This window comes from Phaethon aethereus (assembly GCF_964289735.1).
Source record: "Phaethon aethereus genome assembly, chromosome: 2".
Classification (NCBI taxonomy): domain Eukaryota; kingdom Metazoa; phylum Chordata; class Aves; order Phaethontiformes; family Phaethontidae; genus Phaethon; species Phaethon aethereus.
This window is the reverse complement of record NC_138582.1, coordinates 93163010-93189912: the sequence shown is the minus strand read 5'-3', so window position 1 is coordinate 93189912 and position 26903 is coordinate 93163010. Positions and strand designations below refer to the sequence as shown.

Genomic DNA, 26903 nt, shown 5'->3' with positions numbered 1-26903 from the left:
CCCATCTCTCTTGTGCATGGACTTAGACTTGATTCATGTTCCTTGAAGATATCCCACTCATATTGCTTATCAGATGGAAGCAGAATGTCAAGTATTAAAGCTCAGTCCAAAATTAATTGTTTCCCTTTCCAATTCCACCCACACACTATACCACAAGCTCATGAAAAAAGTACAGCATCTCTACAAAAACCTGAATTCAGCAGCCTGCGCACATACAGTATAACATAGCAAGGAGAGCATGAATTAACAGGTGCTAAAAGAGTGTCGGAGATTAAGAAAGAAACAAAGGCACTGGCAGGGAAGTGCCAGAATTCTTCAGCATTGACAAGGTGCAAATTCTCCTCTGGGGTATTAATATAAACATTGATCTCTGGCTGGAATAAGACACCTTTGGTTTTATGGGCTATTAAAGTACAATCCCTTGCTGGATTTAACTTCTCCAAGAGACAAAACAGAAAAAAAAACTGTCAGAAAGATTAGGCTAGAATCAAGGACATGGATCTAATTCAACAAAACAGACCTAATAAGCAGTCACATGCATTCCCTATTTAAACCCAGAGGATTCTGATCTCAATTTGAACTTCCAAAAGCAGCGGAAGAAAATCTTCTACTGAAAACTGCAAAAGGTTCAAATTTTTTTAACACCGATGCCTACACCTCTAGCATACACAAGCTGAATATAGACAATTGTGAGAACACAGCATCTCCCAATTCCTCACCATTTTCTGAGGTAGCACGGCAAACCTGGCTTGCTAGTAAGACACAGCCACCGCTGAAAAATGTAAGTTCTTCCAAAAAGCTTGGGAACGTTCAACATTAAAAGGAGCAACACAGACAACCGCATCCAATGGCCAAGCAGCAGCAAATCAGAACCACTATGCTTAGCTTGAAAGTACTGATAAGAGCTGGAAAGAATACTGCAGCTGAAAAAAGAGAATATGCAGAGAAACCAAGATCTCCAGTTTGGCCTGTGCCCCACGATCTCCATCAGCACACAGAGCAATCAAAATACAAAATTTCTTCTTCCGTCCCTTCTGCAGAGACATGCCCTCAATTTCTGATCTCCTAATCCTAAAATAATTTAGGATTGTGGTAGCAGGTGTGTGAGGAAGAATCCTGTAAGCTAAGCATGTCTGGGAGGAAAAAGAAAAAAAAAAATGAAGGCAGTTTTGCCAGCCTATGCAAAGAGGCTATTTCTGCTCCTTAACAAAACAAAACAAAAATTAATGAAAGGACGGAAACATTCAAGTGAATCCCCTTCCTGTTGACGGACTGCCAAAAAAACCACTTTGCTGCTGTCTTCTCAGCTCTTACTTTCTAACCTATCTTTAACTGTTTCATTAACTGGGATTTCCTCAGTTTCTAATATATCTGCTTGCAAACCCTACCCTACCAGCCAAGAAACAAATGCAGCTAAGCGTTTCTGCAACAAAAGTATGTGCATCAAACACTCAAATAGCTCTTTGCATTCATTTGCATTTGTTTCCTCTGTCACTTCTGCATCCATGATAGGATTGAATACTTGCATCAAAAAGAAGCAGTCAGAGTGGATGCAAATGGCAAATATCGAAGAAGAGCAAGCTTAACTGGGTCACTTTCCAGAACTCCAGGGGAAGAAAAAAAAAAAATAGAAACCCCGAACAAATTAAATCAAATCAAAGCAAACAAATAAACAAACAGCAAAATCAAAACAGATAACAGCTGAACAAAGCTGAAAACTAGAATCATGCAGACAAGAACCTAGACAGGCTCCAAATATCTGCCACAGGCTTAGCCACCACAGCTGGCCGCTACCAGACACTACAGAACAAAGCCCAAGGTTTAAGCTCTGCACATCACAGCTACACATCTTGACCACATAACTGCTTTAAATAGTCCAACGTCTGTGTTAAGGGCTTATACCAAAAACATTCATACTAACTAGAAAGGAAGCTCAGGCAAGAGGCAAACCCTCCCTTTTCACCACTGTGTCTCCATTTTTAAACCCCCTGACCACTGCCACTGCTTTTCTACCATACTCTGCTAAAGCTCTTGAATGCTTGCCCATCTTATCCAAAGAGCATTTTGTAGAACTGTTTTCATGCCATTAAATGGTAGTTCGCTGCAAGGTGGTCAAGGAAGGCAGTAAAAAGTCTGTATGAGAATTGGACAGAGTGGGAAAGGCATCACAACAGATGAAGCAGTGGATAGAAACGAAAGGCTGCAGGAATGCAGGTGCACAAAAAATGGTTCCGGACTCAGCCTGGAGTTTTCCCTATCAGCTGTAGCACTTGCATGAATTCTCTGGTTTTGCAGCATCTGGTAATGAGAAATGAAGAGATTATCTGGCTGCCTCTGTGGTGCTCATCTTGCCAAGAAAATCCCCACCCTACAAGAGAAATCCTTGCTAACATGATCAAGATGTGCATATTTTCAGTGCAATAAACAGAACCAAGTTCTGTCTTGCTCAGAGAAATGTTTCATAGGCTACTTCTCAATTTTTCTTCAAGTAACAGTTTAAAACAGAGAATTCATTAAAAAGCAGACCAACAAAATATCCCTAAATGATACTCTTCAGCAAAGAATTACACCTTTTCATTGTTTTTTGAAGGATCAAGGCAGAAAAGCTATGTTTGTTGATTCTTCTATGAAGAGAACAGAGGTTTTTAAGTTTTCTTCCCTTTTTTTGTGTGAAAGTGATATTCTCTTTGTGCACCAACTTCCCTCCCTTCCTCAGATGTTCTAGATGTCAAAGCCCACCAGTGCTTGTGCTGAAGTTTGCCCAAGGCACTTCACACCCACTTCATCAAATATTCAGGATCGAGAAGGAGAAAGTCTTTATAATTCACAGCATGAGACTTCATATCCAGACAAGATATCATCTATCAGTTGCATCAACCCGAGTACCTTTCCAAAAAAATAACCTCATCTTTTCAAGGCTGCAAAAGGTAAGTCATCTTATGGACACATAAATGTTCTGTAAGGTGAAGTGATTTGTTGAGCATTACATGCTGGGTAGAGACCATGGCAGACCGCTCGGGAAACCCAGTTCTCTTGGCATGTCTGGCAGTCCAGATTGTGCTTCCCAGGGGACACTTGGAGAAGAAAAGCATTTTACCTTTTTAAAACAAAACAAACCAAACTGAACACCTTTCCCTGGCCCAAACCCATTTCTGTTGACACTTAGCTGCTGACAGATGTGAACATTTGAAAACAAAATAGAAAGAAAGCTATTTCCTGTAGGAAATTCCAAACTTAAAAATTGGACATTGTGCACTAATCTGCACTGCTGCTTTCCTTCACAGCTATCACTTCTGCAGCAGTCATAGGAGGACCAGCATGGACAAGCCACTTGCAAGCCAAGTCATCTAAACCAGTAAAGAGGTAGGGAGCAAGGGGGAAAATCCCACCCAAGCCAACTGCTTCTATTATCACAACTGAGAGAGGCTGCAGCAATGAGATGCCAGAATGGGTAAGCTCCATTAACCTCCTGCGACAGTATGTGACTTTGTTAATACCTGCAGAAGACTTTGGAAACTTGTGTCCTGTACTGCTCGAAAGCTGCAGAACAGGAAAAAATCCCCAAGCCTGAATCAGCCATTTAATACTGTTACTCAACGTATTTTTTAATTCTACCTCTTCTCAGCACTCTTTTGGCAAACTCTGGAAATCTACCCCCAATTCTGGTTTTTGCCTGTACTTGTTCATTTTGGTACCAAAAAAAAAAAAAAAAAGTGAAAAGCTGTCTACAGTTTTGTAGCTCAAGTTTAAAAAAGTGAGTTGCAGTATGAAAGAATTTATTCAGGTTCTTTCTCACTGCCAAAATTGCACTAATCTACATCCTAGACCTATAAACTATTTTTAATACAAATTTTACAAAATTATTTCTCTCTTTGCTTCAAAGATTCCAGTAGCTTTCTGAATCTTACTTAAAGGTTTCTTTCCTTTCCAACAGACAGGAGTTTTAACTTGAGACCTGTAAACAGGATTTTTTAAGTTGACCTTATCTCGCAACTTTCTGTAAAAAAGCTTTTTACAAGATTTCGTTTCTTAAGTTCCTACAATCTCTAATGTACAATAGTTTGGAAAGTCATCCACAACACAATTACAACTGCTCATGTGAAACATCCTTGCTGCATGAACAGGCTATGAATTGCACCACTTTTAAACAGAAATGTGCCAGATAACTGCATTATTACAGTAGCAGTTTTTCTAAGTTTCAATGCTTTGACTGCACTTTTATGTAAAGTCTCCACTGAAACAATAAATTGACATCAGAATAATTTTGCTGATAATCAATTTGTTCCAAAAGTGGTACCCTTTTGGATGGGTTAAATGTGGACAGGTATGCAAGTTCTTTAAAGAAAATCAAGGCTGAAATGTCATATTGTTTTTTCCAGACTCAAAACCCTGTCCTAGTAAAGTCCACCTTTTGAAAGATAATTTTTAACCGAAACAATAAATTCCTCAGAACATTAGTGTTCAAGAGTACGTCAAATTAAGAATTTATTTAGAAACCATCTCAACCACCAACCTGTTTCTCCAACTCCCAATACTGTGAATCCCCAGAAATTTAAGCAGAGGTTCATGACAGAATGGACAACAGTATAAAAATAAGGGTTTTGCAATACTCTTAATTGGGTGAGAACCTGTGACAGTGAGATCGCCATTACTTCTGCTTCTCCACCTCTCAAGAAACCCAGGTGTTATGTGTTCCTTTTGTCACAGTTAGGATAGAAATAAAACCCCACAGCACACAGTCTCACCGTCTGTTACATTATGCATGGGTTGAGCCCTCAGTAATCAATCCCATGACCGTATGTGGAAGTGCAGAGGTACAAGGAACGCTGACACCAAGCAGGGCAAGCCCATCCACCAACCCCAGACTATGCTACCAACCTCCCCTATTTCAATCACAGACACTTTACAAGACGTGTTCATATGCAGGAAGAAAGATTATGAAGACTCTGAGACTAAAGAAACAGCATCATAAAAATAAGAATTCAGAAAGCAGATCAAGTGGTGACACCAGCTAAATTAGGGACAAACATCTGAAAAGCATAAAAAATTAACAAAGCGAGGACAGGGGAATAAATGAGTTATTCTGACAGCCTTATGCACAGATTTTGTTTTGTTTGACAGGTATAAATAAGTTCTAGCCTCTGACTGAAGGGGGAAAAAAGCTTTCACACTCCATCAAACAAGCCTAAGAAATGCATATTTAAAGAAACTGCCACTAACCCATCTCAGTGTATGTAGTAGAAAATAGCATGTGCTTCACTTTACAGATAGATTTCAAGAAGTAGGTGTTCAGTAGGAGCTTGTAGGGAAAAAGAAGCAACCATATAAGGCTACAAAACCAGAATAAAAAGAATTTGTGTTTTGGTGAGTTGGGGAGACATCTGTCCTTACCACACAAGGCTGGGCAGCTTTCAAATTAGGGGAACCTCAGATCACCCTTTCAGTAACACACAAAGCAAGGTTCCTCACATGCAAGTCAAGATCAAATTTCTTTATATTTACCTGTCTGCTTTCAAAAGCAGGTTAGATGGCAGTTCAAGGAGCTGGTTGTGTTGCACGTCCAGGACCTCCACCTGCGTTCGCTCCAGCCGATCTGGTAGCCTTCCTAACATGTTATGTCCTGCCAGCAGCTTACGCAAGCTACTATTGTAAAACAACCTTAGAGAAACAAAAAACACCAAAAATGAGAAAAATCTAAACCAAATCTAAAGAGTTGCTTTGAGCATTTAGGTGTGATATCACAGTTCACTGCAAGAAAGTGATTCAGCCAACTGATTAGCAGACATGGTATTAATTACGCACAGATCCAAGGATGTCTTCCCACTCTCCACCAACTTCTTAAAAAGGTTGTTCAGAGACAGGGAAGGTGGTTTAAGGATGATTCAGGAATGAAAGTAGTTAGAAAGCATTATCTTATTGCACTGTATAAAATATGAATATAGAAGCATGAGAGTGAAGGAGGTAATTGCTAACAATGGCTGCAGAAAACTGCACTTGTGGGATCCCCCTATGTAATGGAAGAACTCCAGAAGTGTGGGTGAAATCACCAGTCACCCCACAAGCTTCATACTGCTTTATTCATCATGTGCTGACTCATAATCCAATGCAATTCCCCACCCCCCCATTCTCCTTTTCTGTTAATACCAGGCTAACATAAAGCCTCCTTTCCAGTTCTACAGCGAATGAAATTTATCTAATCGGCTTTACTTTTCTTGAGCTTTTACAAGCGATAGATGACCTGGAGTCCCATCCCCCCGCTCCATTTTTTAGGGGGCTGGGGGAGAAGGGGAGGGGGAAGAAGAGGGCAACAAAGAGGAAAGAACAAACAGCTGTTTTGACCAAATAGTAAAGCTAAAACTTGCAGTATAAACAACTTAATAAGGAGTTTAAAATCTGCATCTAAGAACCTCAAAAATGGAGCAACTCTTGATTTTGAACAGGAACCACTTTCAGCAAATCAAGAAAAAAAAAAAGATTATTCTTCATCCACCACCTGTCTTACATTCCTGCTACCATACTGTTTAATCTGGCAAGCCTGTGCATCATGCTGACCTGTTTCAATCAAAGACTCTCAAATTACTCAGCATTAAAGCAAAAACCTTCTTCCCTCTGTTACAATGACCCAAATACACAAAAAGAGCCTCCCCCCTTCCCTGCAATACATCAGGTCATTGGATTATTGTGCCAAAATAATCAATGAAGTATGCCGAGTATTTTCCCCTTGACAGATACAGTCATACTCCGTATCTGTGCGCCAGCGTTAACAGTTATCTCAGTTGGCTGGATCATCTGTGTTATGACCATGGATGCAAGTCAACAGCCAGCTGTATCATTCCAGAAGGATCAACTCAGGGTGAAAAGACTTAATCATACAGTGATAAGCATATCTGTTATGTTTTTGTCATTTAACCATTTCTGTTTCACTTCACTGCTGCTTGAAAATCTCTCTCAGTTATGGATTTGCCTTACTATTCTATTTCCTCTCCTAATCAAGACTGGCCAGTATCATCAACACCAAACATTACGGGAAAAAACAGAATTGGGTGACACCACCTCCACAAAAAATGATCACTTTAGGGTTTGGTTTTTTGATGGGTGGGGGTAGTGCCATTTTTAAATAAAAAAAGTTAAAAATCATGGTGAAAACCACAGCAATTCACTTTTACATGAAAATCCATTTTATAAATAATTCAGAAGAACTGAGTAAGTCTTTGAGTTTTTTTTTTTCTCGTTTGGGGTTTTTTCTTGTTTTCCAAGTTACACAAGCACGAAAGAAACTGGGCTCCCTGAAGAGATGTTGAACCACCAGCATTTAACTAAGTGAGCTCCTGATGAGCCCGGGCCACCTACTTCTCAAGCTGGGTGGGGAGCCAGGACACCGGGAGTGCTCTTAGCTACAGGCAGCTTCCCCACTTGCCCAACTCCCACTGAAAGTTTTGATGGGGTCAAATTTCTAAGGACAAGCATGCCACTCGGCATCAGCATCTTCAAAAAAAATGTGGTTTGGTGAAAGCATTCAACCAATTCCTTTAGTAAGCAACTGTTCAAGAGAATACAATGTCGAATGCAGATAGATCTTTTATAAAAACAGACAAAAAGGAACAAAAATACATACAGACACCTGTTTGCCGGTGGCAACAAGGTCATTTTGGCAACTTTTAATTGAAGCATTTCCATTTTCTTTGAAGAATCTGTGGCAATGTCAGTTTTGTGACAATGAGTTAGTCTTAGCTATGCAGGACAAAGTACCCTTTTTGTTATCTTTGAGTGCTTTGAAAGCAGAAATGGCTGCATTACAGCCCAGTGTACATCGTTCCCATTTTCTTTAATTGGGACAAACATTAGTACACAGTCCTCTATCTCAACTGCTTCAGCTCTTTGTCTTCAAGGATTGTTCTTCTGTTTCAAGGCAAATGCACATAGCATCAACCATAGTTTAGATTAGGTGCAACCTTCAGCCTTCCTGGAAACTGCTGGTCAGTCAAGGCTTGAACATCTGTGGTTAGAGTTGCAAGCATCCTCCTAGGAGAGTCCTGCTCACTCACTTCACATGTTTTCAGAGTGCTATTCTATGTAGAAGGAAAAGCACACAGCAGTGCACATGAACCCACTGGGCACTATTATTTACCTGATACTTAACAGCAGGTCTTATACGCCTGAGACATTTGCATTTGAATCCAGACACAAATATCCCTGAAGTTTAACAGACCGTTCAAAGCTTATCCCGTGTTTTGAACTGGGCCCTAAAACTGAGCTGACTTATTAGGAGCTAAGCTATCTAGACATATACTACAAAAAGAAAAGCTTTCAAAGATAAGCTATTTCCTGGGGTTAATGATAAGATGGCAGGAGAGACAAGTGGGATGTTGACTGTACCTAATTTCAGCTAAATCATTAATCTCCCAAAGATATCCGGTATGCCTTGATACTCCTTGCTGTTATGAAGTGCAAATGAAAGGCAAGTGAACTTTTGCTCGCCCCACCTTCTGAGTAGGCACAGTTTCACTTCATGTGAAAAAACAGAGGGATTAATAGTCTGCATGTTAGCCCGTTAGTTTACTTGTTAAATCTCCTCACATCTTTTTCTGAAGTCTATACACTTAAAACTGCCAGTTTACACCATATGGCACATTCATCTGACCCAGGCAAAACTATCCTTTTTGGTTTCTGATGATCTTCTGTGCTGTACAGCTCTGCAAGGAAAATATTTAATAGCTCATACACTAGCTATCTACAATCTTCAATGGCTGTGCACATCCCCACACAATTTCACCCTTTGTGCCTAGTATGTTCTCCCTCTTTCACAACATCTCTTTTGAAGCGTACAGAGCAGGCAAGAATGACAGCTCTCTTCCAGTGATGTCAGGGACTTAAAAATTCTCAATACCAGTACCTGACCAGTATATTCACTTGGAACAGGTCTCTTTGGAGGGTGGGGGGGAGCCATTCATTATTTAAACTCAACTCCTATTTTCCTTCCTGTTCACTTGCTTTCCTATCATTTGCATTTATCAATTTCAAGTTTAGACACCTGGAAAAGAGATCATCTTTGTAGTGAAGGTGATTGCTCTACTTGCAGGAGTTTGCTTGCTTGATGAGACTTTACCTTCTTCTCTCAACCCTTTTTCACTCAAACAGGGCTATGAACTGGAGTCTCTAGGCACCCCTGAAACTAAGTCAGAAGTTCTGGATCACTAAACTGTCATGCAAAGTTATGCCTGTAAATATTTAATATTCAGTATTAAAAATGAAGGCCTTTCTTGCCCGAACAGCCACATGAACAGCTTCAAAACTTCCATCTAGAGTTCAAAGGCACTGCTTTCTCTGGATGAAAGTAAAAGAAGAAAGGCTGGGTGGAAGCTTGAGGCATGACGACACCCCACAAGGTAAAAATAAAATCAAACAAAAGAAAAACGGGCCTGACAGTGACTGGAACAAGCTAAACACTGAATCAGCAATTATTTCTGAATTGCTTATCCTGTTCCACATTATGCAACTGGTCTGCAAGACTCACCGGGCAGGCAGCTCACGTATCTGATTGTGGCCAACATCCAACACTTCCAGTTTCCTGCTGTCACATACCCACTCAGGCAGGTTTTCCAGGTTATTTCTATGAATAAAGAACACAAAGAGGTATAACTAAATGATAATAGAGATATAAAGACTATTAAGAATACAGCCTCAAGAGAGATTCAGACACTTGCAGGAAATAAATTTCCTACATAATTTTTCCTGTGAGATTGTATCACCCCTCCTTCTCTAAGGGCACTACCACGGCAGTAAGGTCCTGAGTGAGGGGGCAAGAAATATAACAGCATTATTATCTCCCTAGATGTGCAGCCACTAAGAAAAGAAAGGGGAAAAAAAAAAAAAAAAAAAGAGGAAACAGCTGCTTCTGAACTATTGGGGAAGAAGTATTAAGAGTACCAGACTATCAAGGATGAAGAAGTCTCTCCATGGAGAAGAAAACTGGAGCTACTAGTCAGCAGACATTCACACCCTACACAGTTGAAACACACATCTTCAATCCCCCATAAATTCAGTCCTGAAACCTACTATACCACTTTTCAGTTATCTCACTGACTAGAGCAAGAGAGCAAAATTGGGGTTTTTTGTGTATCTTTAAAGTCATGCATTTTGCTTTTGTTGCGTTTGTCTTCACAGAAACTGACCCTTCTGAAAACTAAGTTCTTAGAGGTAAGTTTTTCCAAATATTGCACTGAAAACATGTAGCTAGGCACAGTGGGGTACCCATGAATCCTGCCTTAAAGACAAAAATTAGCAGCACAAAATACAGGGAGGCAATTGTGTGCATGTGTATTCACGTAACCACTACTTCAGTTAGCATACACAGATGCAAAACTGGGCATCACATAATATTCAGGCACTCGCAGACTTGAAGTTCAGGAATAGGACCCTTACAGCATGAATATAAATCAGTGTTCATGCTTTCATGTACTTGTATCCTATAGTTTATCATGCAATAGCCTTTAACTGAAATACACGATGGCAACCCAACCCCTCTTATCCTCAGATAGCTTCCTTTCAATCTCAAACACATTTCCCAAATTCCAAGCGAGCCAAGAAGCTAAAGACATCCTACCCATTTAGTTACAATACCATCACTGAACTGCAGCACAAAAAGGGTTTTTGTGATCAAAATCATGCATTCTGCACCAATTTCATTTACGGCTAAATGGAGAACACAGCTTTACAAAGAATGCTTTTCAATAAATCAATTATTTAGTCACACCTCTGTGTTATACTTAGGTGCACAATGTGAGTAACTCATGGTTGATGAAACTTTGAGGTTGATTGCCACTCATCCAGGTTAACTCACTAATTCAGTAGCTTAAAAAGCCTGCTTAAACCACTCTTTAATGAATGAGATTATCACTTCAACATGCAGATAAGTAATTCCTTAAATAAGACAGACATTAAGCAAATGTATAAAGTGTTTTCCTGATTCAGTCCTTAAATTGTAAAACACGCTAAAACACTCCCTTTTCCATTTATTTCCTTATCCCACCTTTCTCATTACGGTGACATTTATGGATGCATTCAAATGGCAACTGCAGGCATCCCTGCAGCAGCCAGGGCTGCAGAGCACAACGATGAGCTGCAGAACTGATGAGTAAACTCCTGAACCGTCACCTACACTGGGCTTGCGACACAGACATCCAAAAAGGAACTTCTGTACATGTCTCATATTGGTGCATGTTTGAATCATTGTGTTGTATCTCTATAAGATAGGAAATCTTTAAATCAGGAAAACTCTTTTCCTTTAACTATGAAGGCCCATTTTGCTTTTAGGACTAAAAAAACCCAACATGTAAAACGTAAATCTATAAAAAGGAAACTGGGAAGAATTGGCCACTAGAAAAAAAGCCCATCCTCTAACTCTGAGAATCAGTCTCCTCATATTTCAAGGTCCAGTTCCTGCCCCAAATCCCTTCCAGTAAAATACCAGTGAATGTCATTTTTTCATAAGCCTCATTGATGTGTATTTTACAGGCCCAAGAAAAAAACATACTCTTACCTAGAAACATCCATATAAGCCAGGCAATTAGGAACCGGATACACATCAAGGTGAACAAGTTCTAGGGGGAAAAATACATTAAAACAAAAGTAGTGAAAGAATTGCACCTAAATGGCTGTTCCGTAAGTTACTTTAAGCAGCTAACACCCGGAGATTTCAGAACAAGTCAGTAACCTAAAAAACTTCTGAGTATTTGGACCTCTGTGAACTGAATTTTGTTTCTTTATTATGTCTGAGTACATTTGCTGTAGTATGTTGTACGTGCTATGACAGACACTACATAACTGATTAGAGCGGAGAAACTGGAGGATTTTAAAAGTTTCATGGAAAATTCTCAATTTACCATTTTTGTCCCAGCTGTAACTTCACCTCTGCCCCCCTCTGCCCAGAACAGCCAGTCACAAAGCCACTCTACATTTTTTTTCCACTGGTCACTAATTGTACAGGCATGGGAGACTCCCCACTCTGGAACAGCAAGCTACAGAGTACCCCAGAGTCCTCCAGGACACGGCAAGATCCAGAGCATTTTTCGACACATTACATGAGCCTTTGCATCCCTTACAGACCTTTCATAGCATCTCAATTACTGCTAGCAATGTTGTATTTTGATTGCTTCAATAATATTTCATATTCCAAGGGTTTTAGGTACCTAATGCTTAGCATTAAGGTTGAAACAAAGACAACAGACATTTATTTAAGCCTACCAAAAATCCACTAAAGTGAAACTGTAACAAGCATCACTGTTCCTTGGGAAGATGAAACTAAAACAAGGTGGCTGAGGGTGCAAAGAGAGGACAGCCAGGAGGAACAGCAAGACCTAATAGGCAGTCGATTGCAAGATACGGGTTGACTCGGGTTCTCAGTTCACATTGCACAGTACATGCTCAGATTAACTTTTCTCAGCTACAAAGATCCTGGCATGAATACTTAATGAAGGCACCGGCTTGGATATTGTTAAGATGACAGCCTTCTAAAGGCTGTGCAGACTGTTCAGCAAATTCATAGCTCTCTGAGCTTGCATTTTGTTTATTCCATACCAAACAACTCCAAACAATAAAATACTCGGGTTTCGTCACTATTTTAAAGTAATAACAGCTTCCAGAGAGAGATCAAACAAATCCTATTCATGGAACAGGAGATACTCTACTGGAAAATGCTGCATTATCTTTATTATTGAATACAAATTGAAGTTACTCATTATAGATTTTGTAGCTTTCTGGACAGAGTAAGCAGCTAGAGGTAGTAGCAAAAATACATTTTTTTTTTTTAGTTTGTCTCACAAACAGCCACTTGTTCAAACTTTCTCAACTCTGGGGAAAAACAATAAATTCCCTATTTGCCTTGGTAAAGCAACATATTAATACAACCCAAAGAACTGACAACTTCAAGAGCCCTCTCTGCTGACACAGAGAGGAATTTCAGCCCAAATTTTAAGATTTTCACAGTTTTGAAACCTCCAAATCAGTAGCCCAATGTTAGTTGAAGGTCACTTCTAAGCTCAGAATTGGAAGTAGCATGACATGCCACATGTGAAACCCTTTTATCCAAGAGTCACGTCAAAAGCCTCCTGATTACGTGCGCTGCATTCCGCATAAACATCCCACAGACAACAAGGTATGAAAACCAGAAGTCAGATAACACCACCACAGCTGCCCCGAAAACACACTTACCATTTGAGGAAGCATACAGTGCTTTGAGAAAATATCCACTGATTTTGAGGGTTACCAGTTGATTCCGTTCACAGTGTAACACTTCGACATTGTTAAAAACTGTCGCATCCAGCTCCCCAAGTTTGTTGTCTCTGAGATCCAGTTGGGTCACATGATGCAGAAAATCTATTTCATCGGCCTCCATTTTCCTAATTGAATTCAACCTTGCAGACAAAAATGGAGATTAAGTGTAGTTATGTGGCAGGCTGCTGCTGACAAACCAATGTTCACCCTACAATTTTTTGTGCTGGATTAAACTAGCATGCCTCCAGGTTCTGATCAAGAGAATTTTCCCCTTTTGTTATGGTATTTTAAAAGCAGGATGGATCAGCTCGGTTTTTTTTATCCATCATGACAATGGAATGATGACACCAAATTCCCTTCTAAACTACTTTGAAAAACTACTGATAAAAAGCTCTGCAAGAACGTAAGTATTACTGTTATTGTGCCTATAAAAATAAAAGATGATCTGGCTGTTATTTGTGCTCGATAGTTCGGAAAAGAACAACACCTCTATAGCTCCTGCTGGTCTATCATGATCATCTGTGGGAAAAGTCTGGCAGGTATGAGTAACCTGCAGACATTAGAGCCTCTTGCCTTACTGAAAGGCCAAATTGAGATTTATGAATTCCCATATTTGCCTCTCACTTTGCCACATTCCACAGCAAGCAAATTCAGAGGCGTGAAAATGGTTATTGAAAGAAAACAAATCAAAAACCCAAGATGAGTGGGTATGTCAAATAAAGAGAACAGGATTTCATGACATCTTCACTGTGTGCGTTGACGCTGCCAATACTCAGCAGCTTCCCCAAAAGTTACAACTGAAATAAGATTATCTATAACCCAGCAACGTTTGAGATGGCAGAGCACTCCAGAGAGTCCACTTTCAAATACTCAGCTCTGACTAGAACACCAAAATTGGTGTAGTAACTTCTGTCAGTCCCCCGAGCCTCTCTAGTGAGGATAAGGGCGTATACCTGCAGTTTTGTTGTTACTCTTGCTTTCAAAGAGTTGCTCTCTGTATAACAGTTGTGCTTTCAAAGTAGCTACATTTTCCAGTTAAAAGAAAATGGGTAATATGCCCCCTCCAATACCACAGCCTGCTTTTTCTGTTTTCAGCTTACAAGCAGTGCTTCCTTCTGATTTCACCGAAGCAAAGCACTTCAGTGTGCAGCAAGCACAGTTCACAAACACGTTTGACATTTACTATTCCAGGTAGCACTACAAAGAAGCACTGTTTGGTGCAGAAAAGATGCAGCAGACAATGAGAGGGCTAGAGCTGCACCGCTGGAACTCAGCCACAGCATCCCTACACTAAGGCCGATTTATTTGCTTTTAACATACATACAAACACACAGACATACTGTAACCCCGCCATATACACTTCCGAATTATCCATCTATTTTAGCTGTTTTTTATAACTTATGCTGGCCCTTCCCTGATTGCAAAGTCTGACATCTACATAGTACTAAGTTTTAGCTCGAAGAGCTTGATTTAACTAAATAGTTCTAGAATTCATTGTTATTTGGACCTCATGGTTCAGGCTCTGAATTGAGCCTTGCCCAGCTGACTGCAGATGCTGGCTTCCCCAAAGACCGTAAGAATAAAGAACCACCTCATACCACAGCCATTTGTAATAAGGATCTGTTTAGGCTCCGCTGAGGGCATCAATAAAATAATGTTACTCATGGTGGACTAGGCTTTTTAAAATACCAAGAAATACTAAAATATCTGGTTTTGTACTCTCACCTTCACTGCCCTTTTCTTCATCTCACATATCTGCAATGTTTCAGACAGAAGCTTTTTGAGTGAGGGACTATCATTTATAGTATACTAATACTGCATCAGCTAAGACTGCAGGAGTTACCAGCATCCCAGACTCTGTTTTGCTTGGGTTTTTTTGTGTATGAATTAATTTTCCTAATTATTGATGCCCCTAAATGCTACCTCTTCCTCAAAGAAGAGTGCTAAGTCATGGCAAGTACTGTGAGTTACATAATACTGCCAGAAACATGGTTCGAGGGACTAACAACACAGATTCATAGCCAGGAGCTATTCTGACAGCCAAAGAGAAACTGTTTCAACATCAATAATTTAGACCTACTTATTCTTCCCCTTTTTCAAATACCTACCTTAGATCCACATGTTTAATATGAGGCATCCTTTTTAACACCTGTAGGTTCAGGGTATCCATGCAGTTTCCTGACATACAGAGTTTATCCATGGCAGTCAGCTTCTCCAGCACCCCTGGAATGTCAGTGAACTCATTGAAGGATAGACTCACATAGCTGAGCTGATGCATATGCTCCAATTCATCAGGAAGGGACTGGAGAAAGTTGCCATCCAGCAAAAATGTCTGCAAGCTATTAAAGGTGGGGGGGGAGAAGGGAGAGTGAAGAAACTGAGTGACCTGTTAAATCACATTTCCTTCCTATAAACACACAAATCTGCTGCAGATACAGTAAAATTAAACATGCAAAATGGCAGATGAGAGAAAAATGTTAAAGAATAATGCTGTAACGTCTTCTACAGAAGATATCAACCAAATAATTAAAAGCCTTGCAACTATGAAATGCAGGTTGTTCTACACAGTTGTATCGTACCTTCAAACATGTCCAGAATTGTGACTTGCGTGATGACTGAAGCACATAAGCAAGGGGGTTTAAAGATTATCTTTACCATGAAGGTGACTCTTGTGTCAAATACTGGGTACTGGAAGAGCTTCAAGACACAAAGGGTGCTTCCTCTCCACCCACAGCTCACAACTACTTCCATACAGATCTACAAGCCAGTCTGCTCTGACAAAACCTAACAGGTTTAAATTGTTTCTCACAGCAAGATTATGTACAGTGTCATGAAACTGCTTGTTGTCTATATTATCAGACTATGTACGTTAAGTTTTAAGAAAGTACTTGCTTGTGCATTTCGCCAACAACTGCTGGAACACTTCTGAGGGCGTTGCAGGACACGTTGAGTTCAGTCAGGGTTGGGATACTGCAGACTGCCAGTGGGAAGTCTCCTAAATTATTATTGGAAAGGTTAAGGCTCTTCAACTTGGTGAATCTACAAGAAGATAAGAAAAAAATAAAAAATAAAAAAGTGACAAATAAGTGGAGCATAAGCAATAATTAATACAAGGTAAGTTTGGTTATGCTAATGCAGATCACATGCATTTTTAGTTTACATATTCAGAACAACCAGGGAAAGACACTAGACACTAGACACTCAAGTTCAACACTTGCAAGAGTTCACTCAGGTTAATCTGGCAGAGAAACAGGCCCTCCTGAACAACACGCTAAATAGATTTTCCTATGCGTGTAACAAAGAACAAAACCCTTTCCACCCTTATGATATATGTAATTTCTTCTATGGCATCTCATCCTGTACTAAAGCATTGCTATTTTTATGAACACATTCTTGCTAGTAAGACTGCCCTAGTAACATTGGTTACAAGGTGCAGGAAATTCTTGGCCTATTTGAACACTAAATTTTTGTGGTGCCGCTCAGCTCCATTCATGTGAGTAGATACTGCCTTTCAACCAAAAATTCTCATTAGAATAGGCTGGTTTGAATACAATGTGGAAATGTGCTGAATTAAAGCAGAATTTAGCCAGACTTCTGTAGTGGCAGAGGCAAATTCTTATGCTTTCAATTAAGCACAATCTCAAAGCTCACATAGATTTCAAAAATTTGTCCTTGATGTGTCACAGAACTCTTTAAAAGCCCTTTGGTTTATCACATCAGCCAACAAAGCAACTCGCATGTGCTTGCCTTATTAAAAATCACCAACACTGTTTGAACCAAAAAACCCAAGAAGGGGACAATCCAATTAGCCAGCCTGCATGTTCAGCAACATTATTATGGTTGCCTAACAACCACTGGAGGTATGCCTAAAGGCAAGTAAAAGGATGAATGAAAAGATCTGTGTCAGATTCCGATAGATGGGAGGAAGTTTCTTTCCTGGCACGGTTTACCCCAGGACATTTTATTTGGACTTCGGTTTCCCTTTGTTAAGGCTCAAGTCCTTTATTTGTGTGAGCAGGCTTTTATATAACACGGTGGTGGAAGCAGAACTGCACCTATCTATGAACACTGTGATTCCACATGAAAGTAATCTCTGATCACACGTGCCAGTGCATCCACAGCCTCCACGTCAGCCCAGCACGTTCTTACCTCAAAGCACTTTGTTCTCACCCGACCAGAAAACACAGACAGCATTAAAGCATTAAACAGGTTAGAAAGTTTTAATGCCAAAAACCTTAGAGATCCTCACCAGCTAAGGATGGTGGCATGCACCTTTAGTATTGCCTAGATCAAGCTAATGCCACTGACTAAAACTCAACATGAAAATATAAGTAATGCCTTCATACTGTATTTCAGTGGGGGTTGTAAGTGAAGTCTGGATTTTGTCCTTTTCAAAAGACAGGCTATAAGCACATTTAAAGTTTACAAATACACTTAATATTTACAAAGGCTTGCAGCAAGCAAGGGAATGCTGTGCTCTCTGTTGGTATTTTGGTGCAAAGATGGCAGAAGAAAAAAAATGGAAAAATCATGGCCAGAGTTATCACAAATTTTGGACACCCTGTGCCATGCTTGAGGCAGAAGAAGTTTGGAACAGAGTTAGATGGAGACTAAATGAAATCTTGCAATCAAATTACTGTTGCAGGGAAAAAATGCTACGGTGCAGAAACGACGACTAATGTGCAAAATAAAAAGGACGCTAGGGTAAGCTAGCTGATACTAATGAGGGCTACTTGTCAGAAAAAAACCCATACCCACATTTTAAACACTATCCCTTCTTATTCCTCTATTTTGAAAAGGCTTAAAAATCTTGAACCTAGAACCAAAACCCACAATCCCACATTTATCTTGAAGATAACTGTAGATTCAAGGCCACAGATATACTGCCTTGAAATTTGGGGCAACTGTGTCGTGAACAGCTGTCCCACATCTTCCTCAAAGTCAACTGCGAATGCAAACAAGAGCGCTCGAAGTAGTGGACTCCGGGGCCTTTAGAAATTAGTAAATACTGGCAGGGGGAAAAAGTAAGTGCGAAAATAGTAGTGAAGACAGGAATATTAAGTTAAAATAACTAAGCTGCTGGAGAAACATTGACATGGAACTATTCCAATTTTCAAGTCAACCATGAAAAAAAAGAGTTAACCCATTAATAATAATCGACACTGAGGCTACAGCCTTTACCTGTACTACTCTGGAGTCTCAGAAGAGCAGTCTCAGGGCTTTTGCCCACTAAACAAGTGAAAACTACAATCTATGATAAGACCCAAAAACAATCTTGAGATAAAATTACAGAAGATCAAGCAAATACACAGAGGAAAGAGGACTGGAACTGGGGTGGGGGGCATGGTAGTGAAGGAAGATAAGAAATACATCAACTAACTCCAATGCAGTGTTCAGTTCCAATGTTTTCTGCACGTGTTCTTGTGTATAATTGTCCTAGGTCAAAGAGGAGTTAAAAAAAAAAATCAACCCCCCCCACCCCAAAATGTATCTGTGTGATACAGATAAAATGTGCTGAAAATGCACGTAAGTGTATGTCAAATAATACGCAAAGGAGAGTTCATTGTTAAATCACATAATAAGCTTAAAGTTAAGAGATTCATTTAAGACAACTGTCAGGAAAGAGGTATTTTCTTCCTCCTTTGTAAACATGTTCATTTACAAAATGCTGAAGTTCCATCTCTCATCATGGAGCACTGTCAAGTACAGAACATTACTAAGCCAAACTAGCAGGCATTTGCTCAAAGTTAAGATCTAAGGCTACCTCTCATCTTTGGCCACTTACTTCCCACTATCCACATCACAAATGGGTTGGTGCACTTCCATTATGGAGCACTGCCATGCTGCACAATTAAAATGCTGAATTGTTTATAGCGCTTTCTATATCTAGATAGATTTACAGTCAGTAGTACTCAGAGCATCAATATAAATAAGGTAGGGGAGAAGTATTTTACAGACTCAAGCTTTTTGTTGCTGCTGAGTTTGCACAGTGTTGGGCTTTAAATAGGTTTTGCAGAGCAACATCTTTACTTTTTTCTCACACCCTAATCTTTAGTCCTACCAGAAGCAGGCGCACACATCGATGCTGCCCCCATGGCATTGCTGGAAAGAAGGAAAGGTACAACATTGCTCATTTGAGGCATGACAGTGTAATAACCTCACATCAAGTCCATACATATGCTTTCTTTCCTCTTCTCCCTCCTTCCCCTGTTCTAGACTTTGTTGTCAACCTGGAGAACAGCATCTCTCAACACGCTATGTTCAGTTAGCTTAGTAAGCTTTCTGTTGTAATGACTGATACATAAACGCTCACTTCTCTGACTAAAAATGGTCCTACTTTAAGCTAGAGCAAAATGTTGACATGTCAACCCTTGAGTTTAAACATGCAACGTGACTGAACACTAATTGCCATAATTGAGCCAAAAAATGCCCACTTAATCCTGAAGCTGCCACTTCAGGAGTGGTTTTAGTTTGACATACGCAAAATGAGGAGCGGGACTAACAAGAGAAGTTTGTACCACGGCAAGGCAGTGAACTGACATGCTAATTTCAAATTCAGATCTACCCGATGTGCACAGCAGAGGAATTTCCATTACGCAGTACGGCATTTGTGTTCCACTATGGAAAGGGGCGAATAACATATTTGAATTGGCCATATACCATCATTGAAACGCAGCCATAACAGACTCATCTGAGAAAACCAGTCTTGCCCCACTCTTAACAAAAGCAATTAAAAATCAGTGTTTTACTACACCCAAAACAGAAGACACAGCTTAATAAGGGACCCAGCTTAAGGAAAACAATCACTTTCCCAATACTATCTCCAGTATTTTGGCTGTCTCATGACTATGCTGTGGTTGCAGCTGAACATCATCATTTCAAGCAGTGGCACAATTGTCCCTCTGCTCCAACACCATTTCTGAGCAGATCGATGCTCTCTGGCAAGCGTTGGAACTGAACTACAACTTGCCACCTTCACGAATGTCTGCTACTTGGCCACTAACTTAATAATATAAACCATATAAACCTGATGCACTGATTTCCTCCTTGGAAATAAATGGTCCAACTCACTGCCTTTTTGCAGTCACGTCACATTCACCCATTCAGAGCCTTATTGCCTAAGGGTGCAGCTAGCTAGCACCAGAAATACTGTCATAGCACTTCCCTTCCCAGAAAGGTGGCATTGTAAAAGCCTTAAATTAGTTAGACGATTAAAATGAACTATTCTTGCCCGCTTGCCCTGCTAAATTCGTTGAGACAGCTGAGTAGAGGTAGACTGCTTCTGCAGTAGCTGAGAGATTCACTTGGATACTGCAGGTGAAGGCTTTGCCTAACTGAGTTCAACAGCGGCCCTCCCCAGCTTGGGCACAGAAGAGTTTTCAATATAGAGACAAGGAAGCAGGAGCTCTGCTGGCATTTTCCACTTCATTTCCCTGGACAAGACTGCAGTTCATCGAGAAATCAAGTAGCTCATGTCGCACCACACAAAAACAGATGCAGTAAAGTCATGTCAGGAAAGAGGGTCACTTAGTTTGAGGACAAAGATTGATTCTGGTCAAATCAGAAGAAATGTGAACAAATTCACCCATTAATTATCAATTTCTTCATTAGCTAAGAGAATAAATGAAAACATAGCTTTATCTGAATTTTTATTTCCTTCCTCCTTTCTTAAACCCCGTGGCAGGGGGGAAAGAGACAGACGGACAGACGGAAAAAAGTAGACTGATAGCTGCAATTTTGGTATCTTCACTAGCCTTTACGCCAACACACCCGGAACAGTCATCCTGGTATTTCTCCCCTCTACTCGCATTTCAAACTATCAAGGGAACAACAATTCTGGCACACAGACTTGAGTCTATATGCCAAAATTAATTGGTAGATTGTATTAAAAAACAAAACAAAACAAAAAAACCAACAGACTGCCCAAAGGCAATGCTCAAAAAGGAATAACCTTAAATATAGGCAGCTATTTTTTCAAAATATACAAATAATCACAGATGTCAAGTTAAATTCAGACTACCTCCAAACTTAAGACAACAATAAAGCTTTTATTCTATTACATAGTTGGTAAGCAGCCCATAAAGACAAGAAAAACAAAATGTATGTTTTATTAGCGGAAAAAATCTGAACATACATTACTGTACTTTGCAGGTCTCAATTTCTGCACATACCTAGCCCACACTGCTTCGTTAGGGGGGAAAGACAGAGGAACAACAAAATTCCTAGAAAAAACATGAAAATATATTCTCGTTCTCTACATTGGAAATTTATATCTGACATACAAAAGCATTAGGTAGGGGTGGGCTTCCAAACTGAAACATGTTTAAATACATGAGAAAAAAAGCCTTACTTCGGAAGCCACATCAGAAAGCAACAGGCAAGTAAATCGGAATAGGCTGATACACAATAACTCGTTTCCATTAATACGGTCACTACTTTTCGAAGCATTATTTGGAAGAGATACTGCTGTACTTAGCCTAATAGTTTCACTAAGCTGATTCCAATTAGTAACTGCAATTTCTACTTTTAGACTACCCTATTTTTAAAAATGCTATTTTATAGCATGTTTTAGTGCCATGTATTTTTCTTCTACCACTATTAAGGAGTTCACTGTTCCAATTTAAACTACCCAAAAAATCCAGTGTGTTTCAGGCATTAAACCAATTTTGCAGTCTTCCCCACTTAGTCACTTGTAGCAACTTGATTTTGCAACTTATTTTAACTTAATCAAACATCACTGATTTTTGCTGAGTATGCACGAGAGCTACTTTCTTGACTTTGGAAGGAGCTATATAGAACACAACCAGTCATGAACATTTGTAAAGATGCACTAGCAAAACCAAACTCTTCCTTCAATGTCTTTACAAGCTGAATAAAACAAAAGCAGTTAAGTTACATAAACATATTTGAAGTGTCTTCTTTAGTATAATAAATAGGAAGAAAAATACTCTAAGGCTACAGAGCTGAGAAAACAAACTTAGCACCAGAATATAACAAACTCTGGATGGAGTTTGTTACTAGTAGACCTCTGGTTGTCCATATCACAGCAACTTCTTGTCCTACTGCTTAGATGGCTACACTCAGTCTTCTTCAATTGAAAGAGGAGAAATGAGTATCAAAGTAAGGTTCCCTGGCTCTGAGACCATCAGAGTGTGTGAGAAAGCTCTGAGCATCTTCCCACACTATGGAGCATGCAATGGCACTCCATTCCTTGTGCTAGCACACTCCCCATATTAGCTGGATTAATTTAAATAATGTCAATAAATGTGTGTTTAAAGGCAAATTCCTTCCCAGAAGAGCATCCTAAAAGAAAAGAGAGAAAGAGAAGAAAAGAGGAAAAAAAAAAAAAAAAAGAGAGAGAAATAAAAAAACCCATGAGAACATGGGAACTAGGACAAAGATAGAGGCACTAGTTTCCCCGAAGTATACGCCCAGGAATAGCTACTTCAGCTGTCCTTCTCCAGCGCATCTATGGGAAGCGACCTGTGGAGCCTGGCAAGGGGGAAGATGTATATTTGGCATGGCATTAATCCGTTTGACTTTCTTTACTAACCTTAGTTTCATACACTGAAACCAATAATCTCACGGAGCACTTTATTGCACTTTGAGACCAAGTGGCAGGCTGGAGACTTTCTTCCTTGCTCTTTAATCTCTAGGGACAAGCTAGGCTCAAACTACATCTCACCCTCACTTCCAGCAAACCTGCCTGCTGGCTTCACACCAGCTGGGTCACTAACACTGTTCCCCCCTTCCTGTCTGGGAACCTAAGTGTTCTCTGAGCAATGACTACATTTTGAATTACCTACCTTACTGCATGATAAGTTTATAAAGGAGGGTTTAGCTTGAGGATCCCCCAAATTCTAGGCTTTCAGATAAAACCAGCCATCCTACAGTTGGAAGTAGCAACGGATTTCAGAAACACTTGCATCAATATCTCAGAGTCCTTTAGACTTCTCATACCCTATAGATGCAACTTCAAGTTACTGCCACTAGCCCAGAGGAGTTTCAGCTGAGATGTCAGAGAAGACAGCTGGCTTCTAAAGACGCTCTGGGAGAGAAGAAATATCAACTGATCTTACAATAAAAATCCATATAATCTCTGTTAATAATTAACAACCACAATCAGAATAACAACTTGTTCTTCAGATAAAATTGGCAAGCATAATTTTGTTTATTGTTCAAACAAACTTTGTGGCTTGTTACATCCCTCCTTTCTTTCTTTATCTTTTTTTTTTTTTTTTTTTTTTAAATCTGCAACAGGTTTATATTGAAAATCCACATACTGACAACTTACTTTTCTAAACTAACAAGCAAACAGTTGATGCCAACAGTTTTTTTTCCCAACATCACTGACTGAAACAATTAAGTATAAATATAAAGCATGCTTAGCCCAGTGAAGCAGAGCAACAGTAAATGAAGACTATGGTTTATTCATTTGCTTCAAACCTAGAGCAGCACTCTGCAAAACCAGTAAGCCTGAACTCTTGTTTGCATTTCAGAACAAGAGCTGAGAAGTTGCATTGCAGATAAGGAGAAAGTGAGGTTTGGGAACACAGTGTACATACAAATCTCAACTTCATGGTTTTTAAAAAAAAAAAAAAATCCACCAACCAACATAGAAAGTGTAAGCGATAAAATTTGTGACAGCCTAAGAAAACAGAATGTCTGCAATCGCTCAATTTGCGGTATACAGGAACTAAAACACCAAGGGCTTTAAGGCAAATTCTGACTTGATGGGGATATTATCACAAGACATGTCAGCCACTTCTAACAGTGCAGCAGCTGGGCAATCTTTCAACTGGGGAATCTCCTCTCTCCGCCGAAAGAAAACCACCTTTTCCTATAATTTTTAAAAAAGCTACCGTGAGGGATAACAAGTACCAAAATTTGCTGTGTTCTTTTTTCAACACAGACGAATTTTCAGACTGTCTACTTTTATATGCAGTATGAAATACGTATTCCCTGGTAGGTACGAAAAAAATACAGGTAGCTGTATATACCTTTCAACATTCAGACAGTTCAGTTGCAGAGGTTCACAGCTGCAGAGTATCTACAGCAACAAAATTTAAAAGTTTGAGTGGACAGTGAAGCAAGTGGAAGTGTAGTTGCTGGGGGGCGGGAGCACATCTACACCTCTGTAAACATTCACATGCTACCAGCAATTCTGTTCCTGAGATGGAGATTTTTCACTTATGCCATGTACTGAGCAGGATGAAATATTTTATTCAGAAATGCAATAAATTACATTATTTTAACAACTGAAAGAAGTAACTGCATAAGCAGAAGTAGGAATTCTTGGTTTTTTTCCCAATCTATTGCTGACTGTCCCTGCCAAGCCAGTGCATATGTCAGCATCTCATTACTATGACCCAGATGTGTGTAAGTCTACTCAGTGGGTAGCTGAAAAGTTGGTATTTTCTTTTGTCTTTAACATATCCCTTGTTTTGAAATCCAGCATTCATAAGCATTTGTTAAATTACCACCTAAAGTGATTTATTAAGAGGAAGACCTAGCACCAAGAGCTGCTTATAGCAAGACAAATTTTCCTAGACTGCCTTGCTAGCCAGATTTTAATTGAAAATTGTACCAGGAAGGGTAGGTATATAAATGCCAATGCATTTTGTTCACAACATCCAAGCACATGGTTATTTTGGAGCCTTAAATACTTCTGGGCTTGATTCACTGGTGCCGTGCCCTGTGTGTGGCTGCAATTTAGCAATTGCAAATTTGGTATAAAAGCCAACAGCACCAAATCAGAACAGCAGAGATTTTGTACTTGCTTTGCGGTGGTTTGAAAGAACATGGGTGAACAAAAAAAGACTTTTGGTTTATCCAGTCAAGTTTTACCTCGTGTAACCCCAAAAGATCTGAAAATGGTTTTAAGAAATTGGATTAAAAAGAAAAAAAGTCAGACAAATAACAGCTTGTGTTTCCAGGAATGACTGAGCTTCCCTTACTTTGCACATGCTTTCATGTTAGGATTCACTAATAATTACAAAAAGATGCAGTGTTTCCTTCTTGCTAGGTATTTGTGTATTTACTCACTACAGAAAAGCAGACTTACAGTAGCAGTCGAGCTGGCTCAAAGCTTTTTGGCAGCACACGTAAACTCAAGTTTTACCACCCTAAAGAGGAGAAGCTGGGACCATGTTTCTTCGGGCTGAAAGGAGTGCGGCTTGGGAGAGCACTCCAGGGCCAGGCTCATGCTTTTGCTGCTGTTGGGAGGCAAAAGATAACTGATGGGGCACTGCTCTTCCTAACCCTCAGCAGTATTTGCCACCTCACACAGCCCTTTCCACTGGGCACAGCAATGGGAGCAGCAGCAGCTTCCAGCTACCCACTGCCTGGGTGATGCCACCTGTGCTGGATGAAGGTAAGGCTGGAGGACATCAGCAGTGGCAGAGGCAAGGTCACCACCAAGAGCACGAGTTCATGAGGCACTGGCTCTGATCCACTGAGACAGTAACCTTCCTAATGATTCATTTTTGTTTTCCTCCAGAAGTTCACAGACCTTCCCATTCCATCTCAGCAAGATGAAAGCAATGGAGGCAGAGAGACTATCATTCACTGACAGAATAGAACCAACTCTCAGAAGAACCAGACATTTAAATCAGTTTTGCACCACTTCAGGTACATGCCACTTTCTCCAGATGTTCCTGATGCAGAATCTCAGAAAACAGGAGAGTTTTGCTTGGTCACCTGAACTCTTTCACTCTTGCATGTTCAGGCCCACATTAGCGAGAAAAATTTTAACAGTTTATTAACTTTCAGCAACACCCTTCAGCTGTTCCTATAACCGCAGCACCAAGAGAACATTAAACAGACAATGAACATTGCCCATCACATTAGTTATAAATGCTTTCTAATCCCTGACAGAATTAGCTATATGTAGATGGACAAAATATAATCAAGTATCTCCTGTACACTTTCTGATATTTAAAAATTGTAAAAATTCATTAAAATAAAGACATTCATTATCTGTCCATGTTCATGACCTAAACTGGCATTCACAGAACATTTAATCAAGTATTCCTTTCCAGACTGTGTTCACAAGCTCTTGGAATCACTGCCTGCTTTGTTTATGAAGCAGACCTGCTGGGCTCATTCATCTTCCATTATGCCAAATTTTTTGGTTTTTTCCAGAACAAAATTGGAATTGTGTAAAAATACAACAGCCTGCATAATCCATCTTGTATTTTTCAGTTGTGTTTCAAAGAGGCAGGTATTTAGAAACGTGGTTTAAAATATTTCGTCTGAACAGGACCACAAACATAATCCTGAGGTACTCTGCAATTCAGCTACCACTGAAATTAAAATCACAGTTTTATATTCAGTATGGAAACATTCATCTTTCTGAATACAGAAAGCCTGCTGATTCCACAGTTCTGGGACACATACATTAAATCATTCAGATCACCGATCGTGCTGCTGTCTACCCATTTGTTACATTCTCAGATGAGCTGCAGTGGAAAGAACAACTGGAAGGTCACAGTTAACTAGGAAAGAAGAATTGGGGTTGAGCAGAATAAAAAGAGGACAGGAATCAGGCTGAGTTTATTAAATCAGGGCTTTCTTTGCTTGGAGGGTAACAAAAACTTCTAAGTCAAGTCACACGCAGTACTATTCCTACC

General features: G+C 39.8%; 1 protein-coding gene across 1 annotated transcript in view; it reads right to left on the bottom strand.

Moving 5' to 3' along the window:
• Nucleotides 1-26903, bottom strand: part of PHLPP1 (PH domain and leucine rich repeat protein phosphatase 1) — a gene marked incomplete at its 5' end in the record, with an annotated part of 143494 nt that overhangs the window by 20534 nt on the left and 96057 nt on the right. Inside the window, 6 exons of the mRNA XM_082015441.1 lie at nt 5503-5658; nt 9515-9610; nt 11540-11600; nt 13210-13412; nt 15381-15604; nt 16161-16311. Coding sequence (XP_081871567.1) covers nt 5503-5658; nt 9515-9610; nt 11540-11600; nt 13210-13412; nt 15381-15604; nt 16161-16311 — 891 coding nt within the window. The remainder of the gene's footprint in view (nt 1-5502; nt 5659-9514; nt 9611-11539; nt 11601-13209; nt 13413-15380; nt 15605-16160; nt 16312-26903) is intronic.